Source organism: Leopardus geoffroyi, chromosome C2 (assembly GCF_018350155.1).
Source record: "Leopardus geoffroyi isolate Oge1 chromosome C2, O.geoffroyi_Oge1_pat1.0, whole genome shotgun sequence".
NCBI classification, from domain to species: Eukaryota; Metazoa; Chordata; class Mammalia; order Carnivora; family Felidae; genus Leopardus; species Leopardus geoffroyi.
The window spans coordinates 66051503-66072472 of record NC_059333.1 but is presented as its reverse complement, the minus strand read 5'-3'; the positions used below and the strand labels follow the sequence as shown (position 1 = coordinate 66072472).

At 35.6% G+C, this 20970-nt stretch overlaps 1 protein-coding gene across 3 annotated transcripts in view; it reads left to right on the top strand.

Moving 5' to 3' along the window:
* Positions 1–20970, top strand: part of GSK3B (glycogen synthase kinase 3 beta) — a 199032-nt gene that overhangs the window by 99631 nt on the left and 78431 nt on the right. For all 3 annotated transcript variants that reach the window (XM_045502156.1, XM_045502157.1, XM_045502158.1), the window contains exons 4-5: positions 9944–10054; positions 20327–20457. In XM_045502156.1, coding sequence (XP_045358112.1) covers positions 9944–10054; positions 20327–20457 — 242 coding nt within the window. The remainder of the gene's footprint in view (positions 1–9943; positions 10055–20326; positions 20458–20970) is intronic.

The window sequence follows — 20970 nt, the reverse complement described above, 5'->3', positions numbered from 1 at the left end:
CAATACATACTTTTCTCAGATTGAATTTTCTTTTCTGGTTTGTTAGGTGAACAATGATAGCTCATTGTTATTTTTATTATAGTTCTTTAATTATGAATGAGGTTAAGCATCTTTATTTTTATTGGCCATTGGTAGGACTTATCAGCCATTTGTTTATGTCCCTTTAAAATTTTTTTTTTTCATCGGTACGTTAGTATTTTCTTACTGACTTCGGTCATAATTAATGAGTTATTTGTATTTTAAACAAAACAAATTAGGGGCAGCTAGGTGGCTAAGTGAGTTAAGCATCTGACTTCAGCACAGGTCATGATCTCGCGGTTTGTGAGTTCGAGTCCTACATCGCGCTCTGTGCTGATAGGGCAGAACCTGCTTTGGATTCTGTTTCTCTCCCTCTCTCTCTCTCCCACCTCTACTCGCACGCACACTCTGTGTCTCTAAAAAAATGAAATTTAAAAACATTAGTCATTTGTCCTATATGAGCAGAAATTTTTTTGCCAAGTTGTCAATTTTTAAAAAATTATAGTTGATATACAATGTGTGATGGTATTTTTCAGTGTACCATAGTGATTTGACAACTACGTACATTACAAAATGCTCACCATGATCAGTGTGTTTACACCTGTCACCATACAGAATTATTAATGATATTATTGACTACATTCCCCATGCTGTATTTTTCATCCTTGTAACTTACTTATTTTATAGTTGAAGTTTGTACCTCTTATTCCCTTCACCTATCCCCCCATTCCCCTCCCCTCTGGCAACCATCAGTTTGTTTTCTGTATTTAGAAGTCTCTTTCTGTTTTGTTTGTTTTTTCTTTTAGATTCCACATTTATGTGAAAGCATATGATATTTGTCTTTCTTAGTCTGGCTTATTTCACTAGCATAAACTCTCTAGGTCCATCCATGTTGTCACAAATGGCAAGTTTCATTCTTTTTTATTGCTGAGTAATATTCCGTTGTGTATATATGCCACATCTTTTTTATCCATTCATCTATTGATGGACACTTATTTTGCTTCCATGTCCTGGCTGTGGTAAATACTGTTGCAGTAAACATAGGGATGCATATATCTTTTCAAATTAGTGTTTCTGTTTTTTTCAAGTAAATACCCAGATAGTGGAACTAGATTGTATGGCAGTTCTAGTTTTAATTTTGGGGGGAATCTTCATACTGTTCCACAGTGGTTGCACCAGTTTACATTCCTACCCAGCAGTGCATGAGGATTCCCTTTTCTCCACATCCTCGCCAACACTTGTGCTGTTTCTTGTCTTTTTGATACTAGCCATTCTGACTGGTGTGAGGGTGGTATCTTGCTGTGGTTTTGATTTGCATTTCCCTGATGATTAGTGAGATTGAGCATGTTTTCATGAGCCTATAGGCCATCTCTGTGACTTCCTTGGGAAAATATCTATTCAGGTCTTTTGCTCATTTTTAATTGGATTATTTGGGGTGGTTTTGGTGTTGAATTGTATGACTTCTTTATATATTTGGGATATTAACCCCTTTTCAGATCTATCATTTGCAAAGATCTTCTGTCACTCAGTAGATTGCCTTTTTGTTTTGTTGATGGTTCCCTTCACTGTATAAAAGCTTCTTAGTTTAATGTAGTCCCAATTGTTTACTTTTGTTATTGTTGCCCTTGCCTGAGGAGATGGAACCAGAAAAATATTGCTAAGGCAGGTATCCAAGAATGTACTGCCTATATTTTCTTCTAGGAGTTTTATGGTTTATGTTAGAAAGTGGTCTGGTTTCATTCTTTTACATGTAGCTCTCCGTTTTTCCTAACACCATTTATTGAAGAGATTGTCTTTTCCCCCATTTTATATTCTCACCTCCTTCATTGTAGATTAATTGACCAAGGTAGGTTTAATTCTGAGTTCCCTGGTTTTTCCATTGATCGATGTGTTTGTTTTGTGTCAGTACCATACTTTTTTTATTATGGCTCTGTAGTGTAATTTGAAGTTTGGGATTGTAATACCTCCAGCCTTGCTCTTCTTATCAAGATTGATTTGGGTATTTGGGATATTTTGTAGTTCCATACAGATGTTAGGATTATCTCTTCTAGTTCTGTGAAAAAACACTCTTGGTATTTTGATAGACATTGAATCTGTAGATTGCTTTGGGTAGCATGGACATTTTAACAATGTTAATTCTTCTAGTCTGTGAGCATGGTACATCTTTTTGTTTGTGTTGTCTTCAATGTCTTTAATCATTGTTTTATAGTTTTTAGAGTATAGGTCTTTTACCACCTTGGATAAATTTATTCCTAGGTATTTTCTTCTTTTTGATGCAGGTATAAATGGGATTGTTTTCTTAATTTCTCTTTCTGCTACTTTGTTATTAGTGTGTAGAAATACAGCAGATTTCTGTATATTACTTTTGTACCCTGCAATGTTACTGAATTCATTAATTAGTTCTAATAGTTTTTGGTGGACAAAAATATTGTCCTTTTTTAAAATTTGGCTCTTTTTTTTTCTTCCGGAAAGTTGTATAAAAGTTTTATGTTTTTATATAATCTTAATAGCATCATTTTCCTTAATAGCTTATAGATATTTTGCCTCCAGGATTGCAAACACACTCATGTTTTCCTCTGGTAGATTTATAGTTGTTATTTTTTTAACTTTTGTAGTTTTGATATTTATTTTGTGTTATATATAATGTGAGATGAGGATGAAGCTTGCCATTATCTTGTATGCCAGGTACTTGTCTCCCTTTCCCCATTCCCACCCCTCGCAAGGAAAAGAATATTTCCCTTTCCCTAATCGACCCACTTTACTGTTAGTGTTATTCCCATCTCTGGCCTACTCTGGCACACCCATTGGAGAAAAGGCATTCATTTTTAAGTTTTTTGTTTTTTGGGTTTTTTGGCGAGGAGGTTTGCTAGTCAAGTTCCCAAACCCAGTTCTGAGGAGAATCCTGGGCTGTCTACTTTGTTGAATGTCTTCTACTGGGGTTCTATGATAAGCCGCTTTGCATTCCATCAAATTTTTAGAATTATAGCATGATTTTGCTTAAAGCTGCAGCCTCAAGTAATTTTGTTTCCTTGACCTCCTTGACCTCAAAAATCATCTGTCTATTTTCCAAATGTTGGATAGAGTTGTCTCAGCTCTTGTTTAGTTGTTAGGTGTGATCAAAGTTTTATCACTTAAATTTATTCCTGACTGAATGGTTTTAGAGTAGAGTTCACAGAGGAGTGATTACCAGCAATTAGAGAGTAGTTTGTTAATTAAAGTGACAACTAGAAAAACTGAACCACTGAGAGAAATACTCCCTAAATTGTACATCATGTAATATTTTAGAGATTTCTGAATAAGATCCATTTTGTATATTAGCAGAATTCTTTTTAAAAGATATATAGCATGGGGCACCTGGGTGACTGTCGATTGCGCATCCGACTTCGGCTCAGGTCATGATCTCACGGTTTGTGGGTTCGAGCCCCGCATCAGGTTCTGTGCTGACAGCTCAGATCCTGGAGCCTGCTTCGGATTCTGTGTCTCCCTTTTTCTCTGCCCCTCCCCCACTTGTGCTCTGTCTCTCTCTCAAAAATAAATAAAATGTAAAGAAAAAAAAAGAAGCAAAATTTAAAAAAATTTAAAAGATGTATAACAGTGACTCCTTAGTAAATTTGGGGGAAACCTAGTAATTGTCCTTTGAAATTAGTACTTTCTCATGTGAGAGACTGTTTTCAGGCATATCCATTCAAATGATAGTTTTTACATGTTGTATTTTTATATTTGGCTTTTAAAGCTTATAGCTAAGCTGTGAGTATTCAAATATTGTCTAGTAACCTAAAAGAGAGAGACTACATTGAGAAAATGGCAGACCTAGGATATTTTAGAAAATTACAAGTGATAGAAAAGCTGAGTCGTGGTCCTTTCTTCTCAAAATCTTAGCATACCCTGTCCTATGAATTATATTTTTCATGAACCTCCCAATAAAACTACTTTTGGAATGTGAAAATATTAGTCTTTTCTGTACTTGATGTTTCCTACAGATGGGCTTTCCTAAGGGATTATTCCTATGACTATTACATTTAGCAGAATATCTGTCTGTAAGTTTAATAAGAGTATTTAAAGAACATGATATTGTTGAGCCCATTTATTTCAAATCAAGAGCAGTGATAGTGTTATTAGTTGGCTGCTTTGGTTTCCAGCCTTAGGATCCAGTTAGATTAAAAAAAAAAAAGTGGATGTGATTTTAATACAAGCACAGAACAATGAAATAAAAGGTATTTACAGTGCCTTTAAGTATAATGAGACACCTTCAATGTTTCAGAAAATGAAGACATTCAAAATGACAGTTTTAAATGTATATGGACATTTATACTTCACTTACAAAATGGACAGATGTCCTGTATGGTTCTAAAGAAGTTGCAAGTTTTTGAGAATTAATGGAGTGAATAAACAAAATATATTTGAGCAAAGAGACAGGTTTATGTTAATCTGCAAAGCAGTAGTCTAAATATAATTTAAATCCCATATTTCTCATAGCGTAGTGAATTAGAACATTCAACCTATAGCAGACATGGTTTCTTTAATCTTTCTTTGGTGTATTCTGCTTTTTTAATGTTAGGAATAAAATACATTGCCTAAAAATGGATACTTATCCATATGTCAAATGAAGCCTGAACTGTGCCAAGTAGAGTGGAATTATCTTTACTGATCTGAACATAATAGTTCAACTGTAATCTAATATTGCATTAAGTTTCTCATTAACTGCACCTCAATGTAGATTGCCTTTTGAGTTCTCTTCATTACACCTATCATTTATTTTCCAACTGAATTGCTGTCAAGTCTTATCTGTCATTCTACATAATAAATTGATACTTTGAGTTTAATCATAGGGTTTTGTATTTATCTTTGTTAAATATTATATTGTAGGTTTCCTGGATATTAGAGTTCTTTAAACTCTTACTTGGTCTTCCATTTTAAGCCATTCTTCTTGGGTTTGTGTCAGTCTTTGGTGATTGTGTTAAAGTCAGAAATTGTAAATTGCCACATTCATCCCCTGATGTGTTTTATTTGGCTAGTGCATTCTGTTAATTTTTTGTGAATTAGGATGCTTACAGTTAAGTTTTGTACTATCTATCTGATTTATTAACCACTACCCCTTACTACAGTACCCATTTTGGCCTCACACATTTACATTTGTTGCTTAGCCATTGAAGGCATTTGCTTTTGCAACCCCTAATATACGAAATCATTTTTGAAAATATTGATTGGGACAGGGGAAGGACAGAGCTTATACAACTAAAAACTAGAAACTCTTCTCGAATTTGACATTAATGTTTTCATTTTTTATTCTTCACTTTTGGTATACTGTTTAGCAAATTAGTTAAATTGTAATACAGTGCTATACATACCTTCAGGTCATTCATAAATCATAAATATATCATAATTAACTCTGTCAAATGATTTATTAAAATTAAGAAACCCTGTAATTAGCTAATCAGGTTTTTTTTAAAGGATAGTTTTAACACCTGTGTTAGTGACCTTTCTGAAACCCAAAGCTTACCATCACTTGAATTCTATGTACACATCCCTTTGACACCAGCTGGATGTTCTATTTATGTGTTCCTTTTATTGGACCTCAACTTCACTTGAAGCTTCTTGTCTAAACTTCATCTCTGAAATTTAAAAAAACTTTAATGTTTTTAAATTTATTTTTGAGAGACAGAGCGTGAGTCAGGGAGGAACAGACACAAAGGGAGACACAGAATTGGAAGCAGGCTCCAGGCTCTGAGCTGTCTCAGCCTGACACGGGGCATGAACCCACGAACCACAAGATCATGACCTGAGCCAAAGTTGTACACTTAACCGACTGAGCCTCCCAGGCACCCTGTGAAATTTTCTTCTCTTAGCCTGCAGTATTACTTTCACTACCTTTAGTTCTGCAAATGACCTTATTTCTTATTTTACAAGAAAGAGCGTCCTTAAACATATACTTATTTTGCTTACAATTCTCACTAACTTAATTTATTTTAGGTGTACAGGAAAAAAAATGTGGTGTCATTTTTTTCTAACAATGATAGTAGTGAAAATTTAGAGACTGTTTAATTAATTTCAACTTATTTGTTTCTCTGGTTCTCTGTTACTCTCATGTTTAGCGAGCCAATATACTTGCCCCTCCCAACCTCCCTTTTCTTTCAGTCCTTATTGCCTAAGCCCTGATGTAGGCCTTGGATTCTTACAGGTTTCTAGAGGCTGACACTGCTTTCACTCTTAACCTTCCTAACTCCTCCTTGCCCCCTTACCATATCCCACTTTGCACAGTGCTGTTTGAGTTAAAGCCGACTTGTAAGACTGTCATCCTAATTCTTAAATAATATTCATTGCCTCTGAGTTTAGTTTATTCACCAAATATTTATTGAGTACCTACTATGTGGTAGGCAATATTCTAGGTGGAAAAGAGCAGTGAACAAAAGACAGTCTTATTTCTCATTGAGCTTAGTTGGGGGGAAGCAGACAATGTAAACTATGTGGTTAGAAAACAATAAATATCTTGGGAAAAAATAATATGGGGAAGGTAGGTAGGATTGTGGGGTAGAGGAATTGGGGAGAGTCCAATTAAGGAAAGCCACTCTAAAACAGTAACACTTTAGCACAAATTTGAAGGAGGTGAGGCAAGTGAGGTGCGTGTGTATGTCTCGGGGGAGAATATTCTAGGCTGAAGGAGTAATCAGTATAGAGGCCCTGAATGTGAAAACCTGCCAAATGTGGTCAAGAAATAGCAGGAAGCTGCTGTTGTCACTAGAGATGAGTGAGCAATGGGAACAGCAGTAAAGTAGAGGACAGGAAAATAAGGAAGTATGTGTGGAGGCCTTTGCAGACCACTAAGAATAAATCTTAGTGAGATAGAGTGGAAGAGCTACAGTCTAACTTCTGTTTTGTTGATATTAGATTAAAGGGTAAAGATGGAAGCAAGGAGACCATTTAGGAGGATATTGGCAATAATCTAGGTGAGAAGTGGTAGTGGTGGAGACTAGGGTTGTAGCAGTGAAGATGGTAAGAATTGATTAGATCCTGAATAAATTTTAAAGGTGGAAACATTAATATTTTTTTGGTGTATGTGTATGTGTGAGAGAAAGATGGGGGTGGGAAATTAATGATGATTCTAAGGTTTTCAGCCTGAGCAATGTTAAGTGCACAATTTGACATAGTAGCCTGGAGTTAAAAGCAGAGGCCCAGCATATATATGAATTTGGGAGTCATCAGTGTAGAGTAGTATTGAACCTTCGGACTGAATGAAATCATCACGAGAGTGAGCTTACATTAAGAACAGTGATTGGAGGACTGAGCCCTGGGATCCTCCATTCCTTAAGTGAATGAGCCAGAAATGGAAAGCAAGAAGAGTAGTCTTTGAGGTAAGGTGAAAACCAGAAGAGTATAGTGTTTTAGAACCCAAGTAAAGCAGGCATTCGGAAGAAGGGAACATGATCCAACTATGTTAAATAGTGGTGCTAAGTCACGTAGAAAGGGAGGGATAAAATGATGACTGAAAATTGGCATTGGATTCAGCAACAAGGAGATTACTGATCTTGAAGAACAATTCTGCTCGAGCAGTGGTGATGAAATCCTACTGGAGTAAGTTTCAGAGAGAATGAGAAGAGACTGGTATTGGAGAACGTCAGTTTAGACGCCTCTTTGGAGGAATTTTACTGTTATAGGAGGCCAGAAAATATGGTGGTAATTAGTGCAGTTAGAAGGAGTTTTCTTTTTAACAATGGGAGAAATAACAGCAAGTTTGTGTACAGATTGTAATGCTCCCAAAGAGAGAGAAAAATTAATGGAGAGAGATAGGAAAATTGCTGAAGCACTGATTGTGATTAGGAGAAGCAGAATAGTATGTGTGTGTGTGTGTGTGTGTGTATATAATTATTATTTTATGTTTAGTAGGGTATACCTTAAAAAGGAACTTAGTTTAGTTAGAGAAGGGAAGGAAAAGCATATGGAATTAGATGATGTAGATGGGTGCATGTAGTGGTGCAAGCAAGGACATCAGCTGAGGGTGAAATGGAAAGAGGGGTATCGGAAATCAAAGAGAAGGACAGAAAAAATCAAGTATGGTACTTTGGAAAAGTGAATAGACTAGGCAAATATACTATTGCTGGGCCAATTGAATTTCTTGATGATGAATTTAATGTGAGAAACAAACACCACAGTTTTAGCCACATTCAGCAGTTTGGGTGCAGGCATGGAATGGATGGAAAGCTGGATTTAACCACGGTTGTGGCTTATTGAACAGGTATGACTTGACACACTTTTTCATAAAGGGCCAGATAATAAATATTTTTGGTTTTGCAGGCTAAAGTCTCAATTATAACTATTCAGCTCTGCCAGTGTAGCCCCAAAGCAGCCATAGACAATACGTACATGTATGAGCATTGCTTTGCTCCTTAAAACTTTATTTATAAAAACAGGCATCAGGCTTTTGCTGTTGTTTACTGACCCCTGTGTTAGAGAGTGAGGATAATGGTAGACTGTGGAATTTAAGCTGGATATGGAGAGAAGAGAGGAGAAAACGGGAGTGAGCAATAACGCAAAGGTAATAGAGTCAGTGGCATACTCTCTCACTAAACTATTTCCTGTGCTCCACTGTATTCATTGATCTCATATCTTGTATATAGTTTTCTCTATGCCTTAAGTGCTCCTCTCATACTCAATTTAGATGTCATCTCTTTTATACCTACACCCTTATTACTTCCTTTGCAGTGGCTACTGACATGGAAAATGTCAGTATTAACATGAAAAATTTTCAGTAACTGCTGAAAATGGAAAATTTTCACTTCATTTTGGTAGATAACATGATTTCAAATTGGGAAGATTGTGAAAGTTTCTTTACTTACAGATTTTCCCATTCAGTAGCCAATTCTGGATTTGCATGTGATTCTCAACTTTGTTTTCTGCTTCATTTTATCTATCTGCTATTGTTCACATGAAGAGAGAAAGGGTAGCACTCTGTCCCTCTTTCCTACTTTGTACTTAGTTGGAATTCCCTTCTTTCTCTCCACTGATCTTGGATTTGTGTCTTTAGGCTGCTGAGAAAGGATGTTTAAACATATGACCTGCAATAAACTTGTGACTATGGTAACTCGCCTCCTTATAAGTTATTCTTTTTCTTTCAGTTACTTGTAGAAAACAGTGGTTATTCTACTAATTACAGACTATTAGACAACCATAGAACCTTGTAGAGGTTAGAGAAATTTTGAAGATCATCTAGCCCAATTTTTCATATTATAGTTAAGGAACAAAGCCTAGAGAGATTGACTTGCATACATTAGCACAGAGCGAGGGCTGGAAATCTTAGCTCCCAGTTCAGTACTCACTCTACTACAGTGACAGCTTTCCTTATAGGATATGAGGGTACTGGTTCTCAAACTAGAAAATATGAAATTTTGTGGGGCACTGGGGTGGTTCAGTCGGTTAAGCTTCCGACTCCTGATTTCGGCTCAGGTCATGATCTCTTGGTTCCTGAATTCAAGCCCCATGTTGGGCTCTGAGCTGACAGTGCATGGCCTGCTTAGGATTCTCTATCTCCCTCTCTCTCTCTGCCCCTCCCCTGCTCTCTCTCTCTGTCTCTCTGAAAAATAAATAAATACACATATTAAAAAAAAGATGAAATTTTGTGACAGGTGATATCCTCTTATAACCAAAATAACAGTTTAAATATAGTTAGGAATCTTAACAGTATTGAAATGACTATGTTTTTTCCATGAAATTATTAGTAAAAAGGTAGACTTGCTTTTACTATTATAGTTACATTCTGAATTATTTTTGTATAATTAAAATTGAATGCATGAATCTTTCCTTAAAAATCCAAATAAGTAGGAAAAAATCTGAATAAGTGACTATATAGAGATTTTACTCTAATTTGAATACTTAAAAGACTAGTTTCTAAGTTTGTTTTTTCTGTTTGTTTGTTTTTAATAAACTCTTTCAGAAAGATGAAGTCTATCTTAATCTGGTGCTGGACTATGTTCCGGAAACAGTATACAGAGTTGCCAGACACTATAGTCGAGCCAAACAGACGCTCCCTGTGATCTATGTCAAGGTATGTAAAAATGGAACAACTTTCCACTTTAAAAAGTACTTACTATGAAGCAAGAAAAGTGCTGGATGTGTTTTAACTATATTATTGCATCTAATGCCAAGGGGGGAAGCTGCAAAGTAGGTATTGCTAGAGTTTTGTTAAATTCTTGTATACTTTTTAAAGTGTGAAACCTTCACCTTTTAACCTTTCATGACTCAGATATTAGAGATAACTTGTCATCTTTCTGACAAGTGAATTTTTCATAGACATTTATGCATTTTAATTTCGTTAGCCATAGCACCTTTTAATTTAATTTCTGATACCTTTATTATGCCATAGACCAAAATAGGAGCAGGCATATCATATAAAATTATAAAACATCTATATGTGATCAAATTAAATATTATATCACCATTTATAGATATGTTGTAACTGTAGCTAAAGTTTAAACTTTCTATAATTTTAAATATGCACAGATGTGCATATTAGGGTGTTACTTAAATTTTAGTGCCTAATGTCATCTCATGGAGACACAGAGTGTCACAGACCGACTAGGAATTTACCCAGCATAATTCTGATTAAAGTTGTGATCGCTAATTAGAAACATTTTTATTGTTATTATCATTATTATTATTAGGTTCAGATCTTTATTTATTTATCTATTTTTAATAATAATTATAATAATTTTCTTTTCTTTTTTCTTTTCTTTTATTTATTTTATTTTATTTTATTTTTTTTCAATATATGAAATTTATTGTCAAACTGGTTTCCATACAACACCCAGTGCTCATCCCAAAAGGTGCCCTCCTCAATACCCATCACCCACCCTCCCCTCCCTCCCACCCCCATCAACCCTCAGTTCTCAGTTTTTAAGAGTCCCTTATGCTTTGGCTCTCTTCCACTCTAACCTCTTTTTTTTTTTTTTTTTTCTTTCCCCTCCCCCATGGGTTTCTGTTAAGTTTCTCAGGATCCACATAAGAGTGAAAACATATGGTATCTGTCTTTCCCTGTATGGCTTATTTCACTTAGCCTCACACTCTCCAGTTCCATCCACGTTGCTACAAAGGGCCATATTTCATTCTTTCTCATGGCCACGTAGTACTCCATTGTGTATATAAACCACAATTTCTTTATCCATTCATCAGTTGATGGACATTTAGGCTCTTTCCATAATTTGGCTATTGTTGAGAGTGCTGCTATAAACATTGGGGTACAAGTGCCCCTATGCATCAGTACTCCTGTATCCCTTGGGTAAAATCCTAGCAGTGCTATTGCTGGGTCATAGGGTAGGTCTATTTTTAATTTTCTGAGGAACCTCCACACTGTTTTCCAGAGTGGCTGCACCAGTTTGCATTCCCACCAATAGTGCAAGAGGGTTCCCGTTTCTCCACATCCTCTCCAGCATCTATAGTCTCCTGATTTGTTCATTTTGGCCACTCTGACTGGCGTGAGGTGATATCTCAGTGTAGTTTTGATTTGTATTTCCCTGATAAGGAATGACGTTGAGCATCTTTTCATGTGCCTGTTGGCCATCCGGATGTCTTCTTTAGAGAAGTGTCTATTCATGTTTTCTGCCCATTTCTTCCCTGGGTTATTTGTTTTTCGGGTGTGGAGTTTGGTGAGCTCTTTATAGATTTTGGATACTAGCCCTTTGTCCGATATGTCATTTGCAAATATCTTTTCCCATTCCGTTGGTTGCCTTTTAGTTTTGTTGGTTGTTTCCTTTGCTGTGCAGAAGCTTTTTATCTTCATAAGGTCCCAGTAATTCATTTTTGCTTTTAATTCCCTTGCCTTTGGGGATGTGTCGAGTAAGAGATTGCTACGGCTGAGGTCAGAGAGGTCTTTTCCTGCTTTCTCCTCTAAGGTTTTGATGGTTTCCTGTCTCACATTCAGGTCCTTTATCCATTTTGAGTTTATTTTTGTGAATGGTGTGAGAAAGTGGTCTAGTTTCAACCTTCTGCATGTTGCTGTCCAGTTCTCCCAGCACCATTTGTTAAAGAGACTGTCTTTTTTCCATTGGATGTTCTTTCCTGCTTTGTCAAAGATTAGTTGGCCATACATTTGTGGGTTTAGTTCTGGGGTTTCTATTCTATTCCATTGGTCTATGTGTCTGTTTTTGTGCCATCAGATCTTTAAAAAAATTTATTGAAGTATGATATTTTTTACCTATGACATTGTGAAAATTAGGAGTTAAGTTTCAAAGTCTAGATATCTAAATATAATTTTTTACATTTTATCCTTTGTAGTGATGACTCTAGAAAACAAAATGGCAGTGACTCTAAATATTTTAAGATTGAGTATTGAATTTTACTTAATAATTACAATTTTAAACTTTATAGTAATAAAATGGGTACCAAAGCAGGAGTTTGCTAGCTAATTTTGACAAGGAGCCAGGATTCCTGTTGAATTCAGTGCTAGGAATTTAAAACTTAGTTGAGTTTGTGGTTCAATTGATCATAGTAAGAACTAAAAAGACACAGTTTTTGTACTACAAATTTACTTTAGTATTTTATTCTGGTTTTAAAATAGCAAGGCCCTATTCAAGATAACCAGCATAATAGAATATCCCTTTGAAATCCCTAAATCTAGAGTAATCTTTGAACTTCTCAGTTTAGAATGGTGATGGTTTCATTCTGCCTGCTCATAGCTCATATTATTAAATGTGGAGCACTGGCAAATTTATGAAGCAGAAAAAAACCCTAGTAGGATTTAGTTCTTGAAGTTAAGATCCAACTGCTTTTGGGCAGTTACCACTCCATTCTCTCCTTAACTTCCATGTTGGTAGCTTCCATATTGGTAAAATTGTACTCCTTTCTTTCCTGCTCACTATATAGCATTATTGGTCTATAAGACGAATTTACCATATGAGAAAACATTTTTGGAACTATAGAATAAAAGTAACAGAAGACCATAAAACTAGATTTAAAAAGTGACACATTGAGAACATTTAATAAGAAGTGCACAGTGGTTCTACCAGTTTTTTTGTTCTAACTCTAATTCAGCAAATAAATGGTAAATGATTGCAGCTTAATGTGAAGGTTAATAAAATATTTTATTCCTCCTCTGGTAAGGAGAAAAAAGATTACACAAATAACTATAAAACAGGAAAAAAAAAGTGTTACAAAAGTTGTTAGATATGTCCTGTTCTTTTAAAATGGTAAAATTTCCAAGAGAAGGTTATAGTAATACCTCTATTGAATCTGTCCTCCAAATTTACTTACCTCCTAGCAGATCTCTATTGCTCCATAGCTGAGCCAGTACCTATTTTCCCACCAACATAAAATGTGCCAAATGATTTTCTTATCCTATATCTGTCTACAAAAAGTTTACTTACTTCAGGATCTTTTAGCTCCTCTAAACATTTTTTTATTGAAGGTTTCAAATAAAAATAAAAAAGAAAATGAAATAATGAACCCCCATGTCCCCATTATACAGCTTCAACAATGACTAGTTCATCGCTATTCTTTTCATCAACACCACCGTTTATTCCCTACTTGCTTTATTTTGAAGCAAATCACGGATGTTATTTTCATCTGTAACTATTTCAGTATATATGTGTACATGATAGGGACTTTCTTTTTAAAAACTTAGCTACAATATCATTGTCTTTACCTATACAAATAAATAGTAAATCATCAATATTATTAAATATCTAGTTACTATTTTTATTCCCAAAATGTTATATTACATATGTTGTTAATTGGGATCTACATATGTTAGAATTGGGATCTAAGTAAGGTCCGTATAATTGATTTATGTTTAATGTTTCTTTTTTATAGACTCACTCTCTCTTAAACTTCGTTGTTAAAGAAACTTGGGTCAGTTGACCTGCAGTTTGTTGGTCTGGATTTTGCTGATTGGATTACTGTAGTGTTAATATGTTTCCTGAAAATTGGTGATTAGATATATTTTTGTAAAATTTAAGACTACTTCATATATATTGTTGAGAGCTTTCCTAAGGAAGCACGTAATGTCTGTTTTTTTGTGATGTTGTGGGCATTGATCATTGCCTAAATTCATTAATTTATCAAGGCTTACAAAATGTTGGTATTCTAATATTAGTTCTTTTTAAATTTATAAGCTGGAGTAGTTCTGTAAATAGAAACTTTCCATGTCAGCTCTTTGGTTACCCTCAGATACTACAGTTAATATAAAAAATACAGGATATATATTTGATTAAATCCCTTTATGTACCAAAATTTATAATAATTAGTTGGTTCCATAGAATTGGTTCCATAGCAACCCCCAGAGGTGACCAATGAGATATTTTTTGTTGTTGTATGTTTGTTTTAAAATTTCTTGCATGAGTCTTAATTATCTTCACTAGCTTCTTCACTTTCTGTCATGATAGTGTTCTAGATTCATCTTAAACATTTCTTCCCCAGACTTGGACTCAGCCTTTCCTTCAAGAAGACCTGATTCTTTTAGTGAGAAATGGTGTTTGAGACCATTGTCTGGATGTTAGAAGTGCTAATTGCTACAGGGTTGTTTACTCTTTCTAGGGTTTTTAGTGGATAGAGCTAGAAAATATGTGGATAATTTTTTCAAAGATAGCATGGGGTATCTTTATTTTTTTAGCCTCAAAATGAATGTATATTGACATTTCTAACTAAATATTGGGGGATGCAACAATCTACATTTGTATTTCCTTTCTCTTACATTAAAAATTCCAGTTTCGGGGGGCGCCTGGGTGGCGCAGTCGGTTAAGCGTCCGACTTCAGCCAGGTCACGATCTCGCGGTCCGTGAGTTCGAGCCCCGCGTCGGGCTCTGGGCTGATGGCTCAGAGCCTGGAGCCTGTTTCCGATTCTGTGTCTCCCTCTCTCTCTGCCCCTCCCCCGTTCATGCTCTGTCTCTCTCTGTCCCCAAAATAAATAAACGTTGAAAAAAAAAAAAAATTCCAGTTTCGGGGCGCCTGGGTGGTGCAGTCGGTTAAGCGTCCGACTTCAGCCAGGTCACGATCTCGCGGTCCGTGAGTTCGAGCCCCGCGTCGGGCTCTGGGCTGATGGCTCAGAGCCTGGAGCCTGTTTCCGATTCTGTGTCTCCCTCTCTCTCTGCCCCTCCCCCGTTCATGCTCTGTCTCTCTCTGTCCCAAAAATAAATAAACGTTGAAAAAAAAAAAATTCCAGTTTCAATGATAGTATAATTACTTGTTCTGTCATATACTCTACATACAATATTCTTATAATAATAATACTGACACTACCATCACCAACTGAAAATAATTTAAGATCTCTTTGCAGTTCTTTTTATTCCCATGGTATATTTCATTAGGTATAAACAGTTAAATTTCTTTTTTAAAGAAACATTGAATAATTCCTCTCTGTGTGATTATATCTCACTAAGCTTTATTTCGTTTTACTTTTATTATAGATGGCATTTTAAAATTTTTAAATTAATGTTACTTTAAATTTTATGTCAAAATTGATATAAAATATTTACATAGTTACAAAGTAAAATCTACAAAACAAGATATATATAGTCAAATAAGTTTAGCTTTTATCCCTGTTTCTTCTACCGTGTTCTTTCTTTCCCCCAGAGTTAAATATTTAAAATTTTTATGGTCCTACCATAGGTTAATAAATAAGCAAATGTATATAATTATTTTATTCCCCCACCTCCTTTTTATGTAAATGATTATATATTATGTACATTTTCTTCTGTCATACTTTTTAAATTAAAAATATATTCTGGGTTGGGGCGCCGGGATGGCTTAGTCAGTTAAGTGACTGACTTCGGCTCAGGTCATGATCTCATGGCTTGTGAGTTCGAGCCCCGTGTCGGGCTCTGTGCTGACAGCTCAGAGCCTGGAGTCTGCTTCAGATTCTGTGTCTGCCCCTCCCATGCTCATGCTCTGTCTCTCTCTGTTTCTCGATAATAAATAAACATTAATATATATATATATATACACACACACATACATATATATATATATATAGAGAGAGAGGGATATTATGGAAATGGCTCTGTATTAATATGGGCATTTCACCTTCCTTTTTTATAGCTGCACATTAGTGTATTATATGGCTATGTTCTAATTTATTAAGCTGGTAACCTATTAGTGGTGTATTGTTTTCAGTTGTTTGTTTTTGTTTTTGCTATTAAGAAATAATGTAGTGAAGAGCCTTGTGCTTTCTGTGTTTTTGACAGCATGTATTTGGATGAGGTCTCTGGCATTCTATATTTTAAAAAAGAAAATAATATTATTATGCATATTGAAGTTGGCAAACAAAGAAAGATATAACATTCCCCCTTACCCCTTGTTGAAAAAAGGATGGTTCTTTTATAAACCACAGACCTTCCAGAGTCTGATTTATTGGCCCTGGACATTGTTCTTTGAGGACACAAATCTATTCTTACATTTCAGAGTCTAAAAAAGATAAAAACGTCTTCTGAAATTGATAATTTGATCTCCTTCACTTATTCCTTCTACCTAGTTTTATTATTTTTTTTTTTTAATTTTTTTTTCAACGTTTATTTATTTTTGGGACAGAGAGAGACAGAGCATGAACGGGGGAGGGGCAGAGAGAGAGGGAGACACAGAATCGGAAACAGGCTCCAGGCTCTGAGCCATCAGCCCAGAGCCCGACGCGGGGCTCGAACTCACGGACCGCGAGATCGTGACCTGGCTGAAGTCGGATGCTTAACCGACTGCGCCACCCAGGCGCCCCCCTTCTACCTAGTTTTATAAAAAACTATTTCCATGAAAAATATTGGATTGGAAGATGGAAGTAAAAGTGATAAACACATATAACTCTTGTCTTCATAGACCTCACCATCTAATAAGGGGTTGTTTAGCATATATGTCACCAAAATGGCAACTACAGTCCTTTGTAATTTTATGACTTCCACTTTTTTCACTTTTTCTGGGGAAGTTGAGTATATTATATTGTATTATTACGTCAGTCCTTTCTTCAGTCTTATACTACGGGTTGCTTTGTAGTTGACAGTGGTTAATATACAAGTTAAGAAGTTTTTGAGTACCTTTCCTTTCTGATGTGCATCATTTATAACTAAGTCGGTTTTAAAATCCAAGTCTGAAACAGATGCTGGGAAAATCGTCATTGTGAACTTGAATTTTTTTTTTTAATTGGAAAGACATGTTTAAGGATATGGTGTGAGTACACAAGAAAGCTGAGGGCATTTTTGTGAATTATAAAATTGTTATTCTATTATTTGTTTTAAACAGGTTTAATAACACAGAGGAAAGAACATTGGACTGGAGTTAGATTTGATAACATTGTAACTGTTCAAACTGTTCATTGGGCTTCAGTTACCACTTCTGTAAAAATGAGGATAAATGAGCATCTCACAGAGTGATTGCAAGAATTAAATAAACAAAAGGGTGAAACCTCTTGGTTTGACAGTACCTATTAAATAAATCTTGAATTTAAAAATGTGTTGAATACCTCCTGAGTTTCTAAGTTTGTCATTCTAGTTTTTACTTAGTGATCAAGCTATTTAATGGTTACATTTTCCACTTTTATTTAATAGAATAAAAATACAACAAAATATGGAAATCATTATTAAAGAAGTGTACTTAGCCCAAGCCAGTATAGAATATTTAGTAATTGATTTGGATTAATTGCTTAACCCCTGTGCCTCAGTTATTTTATATGTAAAATACAAATAGCAGTACCTATTTAGATAAAGGTTAAATGAAAACACAGGCAAAGCATTTAGAATAGTGCCTGGCACATGATAAGTTATTTTTCTTGTTATTGCTGTCTTAATAGGCGTCTAGATTTTTTTTTTTAATAAATCTAGAGAAGGCCTCTCCATTTTTTTTATAAATAAACTTTTACAGAGTCAAAAAAACAAAAGATATGAAATTGCATATTTCATTCTTTATCTTTTCAAAAGATAAAGTGAGGAGAATGAATATAATGAGATCTTTCAGATCAATGAATATAGTAAAAAGACCCCTCAACCTCATTTAAGCTCTAAGCATTTTTGACAAGAAAACCTTTTTTCCCACTGATTATTGCTGACCTAGACATTAGTGTCCTGACACAGAGTTTGTAAGTTCTCTCCTTTAGTAAATGAATGCCTATGAACTCAGTTTCTTCTTGGAGCTCATTTTCTTAATGGTAGTAAATAAACTTTTAGGGGTGCCTGGGTGGCTCAGTTGGTTTAGTGTCTGACTTTGGCTCAGGTCATGATCTGCCAGTTCATGGGTTTGGGCCCCACATCGGGCTTTGTGCTGACAGCTCAGAGCCTGGAGCCTGCTTCAGATTCTGTTTCTCCTTTTCTCTGCCCCTCCCCTGCTTGCATTCATATTCTCTCCCTCCCTCCCTCCTTCCCTCCCTCTCTCTCTCTCTCTCTCTCTGTCAAAAAATAAATATATAAACATTAAATTTTTTTTTTTTTTCAACATTTATTTTTGGGACAGAGAGAGACAGAGCATGAACGGGGGAGGGGCAGAGAGAGAGGGAGACACAGAATCGGAAACAGGCTCCAGGCTCTGAGCCATCAGCCCAGAGCCCGACGCGGGGCTCGAACTCACAGACCGCGAGATCGTGACCTGGCTGAAGTCGGACGCTTAACCGACTGCGCCACCCAGGCGCCCCAAATTTTTTTTTTTTTAAATAAACCTTTAGAATCCTGAGAGTAAGCTTTAGGACTTGAAGATGGATTCTGTGAACAATAATACTGTGGTAGAATTAGGAAGCTTTTTAAAGAGTTACAGGGATACCTAAGTTCCTTAATTCTAACTTTGGGGACAAAATGCAGACCTTACCTATACATTTTGCAGCATGCTTCATTAAAAAAATTTTTAATTTTTATTTATTTTTGAAAGAGAATACGAGTGGGAAAGGGGCAGAGAGGAAGGCACAGAATCTAAAAAGTAGGCTCCAGGCTCTGAGCTGTCAGCTCAGAGCTTGATGTGAGGCTCAAACTCATGAACCACAAGATCATGACCTGAGCTGAAGTTGGACCTTAAACCGACTGACCCCCTAGGCGCCCCAACAACATGCTTCATTTTAAAGATGGCTTAAACTTTTCCAGCTTTAGTTCAGTATTAACATTAATGATGTACTGAAAGTCAGTTGTAGTTTTCATCAATGCCTTTGAAGGAAAGTAGGTCTCACGTTAACTTCAAGAAACTGAGTCATACCAATAGCCTCCTTAGGTGATGCCTTATATCAGTGCTTTATCTGACCTTTGACTGTCTTTGTTGATGTTGTTGTTTTAACCAAGATACTGGTGTCCTTGATTTGAATCATTTCAAAAATTCTTTCCATGATGTAGAGGTAACTTTGAGGTAGAGGTCAGAAGGTAAGTAGTCAGAAAAATTTAAACACCAGCCTTGGGATAAACAGAAGTTTAAGAACTCATTTTCTTCATGAAGTACCTCTTTTCCCCAGCCAAGAGTCTGAGTCTTTCGTCCATGCAGACTCAGTTCCTCAGTGTATTTTTTTGTAATAGAATTGAAATAAATATTCTTTAATTTGATGTCAGTAGTCAGCTAGGATCTGTTCTAAATGGTATTTTTTTTTTTCTAATTTTATTTTTGAGAGAGGGAGAGAGTGTGACTGAAGGAGGGGCAGAGAGAGAGGGAAACACCAAATCCAAAGAGGCTCTAGGCTTCAAGATCAGCACAGAGCCCAACGAGGGACTTGAACCTACAAACCATGAGATCATGACCTGAGCCAGTCAGACACTTAACTAACTGAGCCACCCAGGCATCCCATTAAATGGCATTTTAAAGTCTACTTATTTCTGAAGATATTACAGGAAGAGTCTATGCTGTTATAACGGAGTTACTGATGTCTTGATAGGACACCAACTATAAATTTTCTCAGTTGACATGTGAGTTTTCTCAGGCCCCTGTATCAATAACCTGTATGGCTGACATCTCAGAAAAATGTTATTCTGAAGATGAAGTTGTACATACTTGTAAAGAATGATGGACTTAAAAAAAACAGAAGACTTGGCTTCTGGTCTAATCATTGTTGTCATCATTGATTTGGAATACCTCTCTGGCTTTTCTGTTTTGTTTGTTTTTTGTTTTTTTTAAAGAAGCCCATCTTAGCGGGCTTAAGGCAAGATGTCAATAAAATAAAAAATTGTAAAGCACATTGTAGCATTTCCTTTTTTAAATTATTAAAGGATAGTGCAAATATGGCATGGTTAATGCAACTGCAGTTAGCTAATATAGAAATGACATGAAACTCTTAAAAGATTGAATGCTGTTCTCTTTTGAAAATCTGTTGCTTTATTTATTTACTGCTTAAGGATTCTGATTTGTTTGGGGCAGAAAGTCTTCAATTAATTTTTACTGTTTATTCCAGTTGTATATGTATCAGCTGTTCCGAAGTTTAGCCTATATCCATTCCTTTGGAATATGCCATCGGGATATTAAACCACAGAACCTCTTGTTGGATCCTGATACAGCTGTCTTAAAACTCTGTGACTTTGGAAGGTAAGCTAGCTCTCTTTTCTTCTTTCTTTCACTCCTCCCCTACCTCACTCTCCTGCCCTATATGCTCTTTTAAAAATATATGCCTTTTACAGTGTCAGTCTAAAAATACCATAGTCCTTATTCAGGGAGTATAAACTAGTACAGGTTCTTGTGAGAATAGCTTTGGTAAATTCTGTTATAATTATAAATGTGTATAGTCTTTCATCCAGCAATTTAATTCCTAGGAATTATTCCCTTAGAAATACTTTAAAATAGTGTATATACAGGGATTTTTATTATAGCATTGTTTATAAATGTCAGTAGGAAAATGACCAGATAAATTCAAGTATATACACATAAAATGTAATACATACAACTGTAAAAGATAATGAGGTAGCTGTCTGAATTTAAAAGGAATGATGTCTAAGAAATATTAAATTGAAAAGGCAAGGTCAAGACTATATACAGTATGTTCCTTTTTGTGTTTTAAAAACACACATAGTATAGCCACGTGTATACAGATATATGATTATT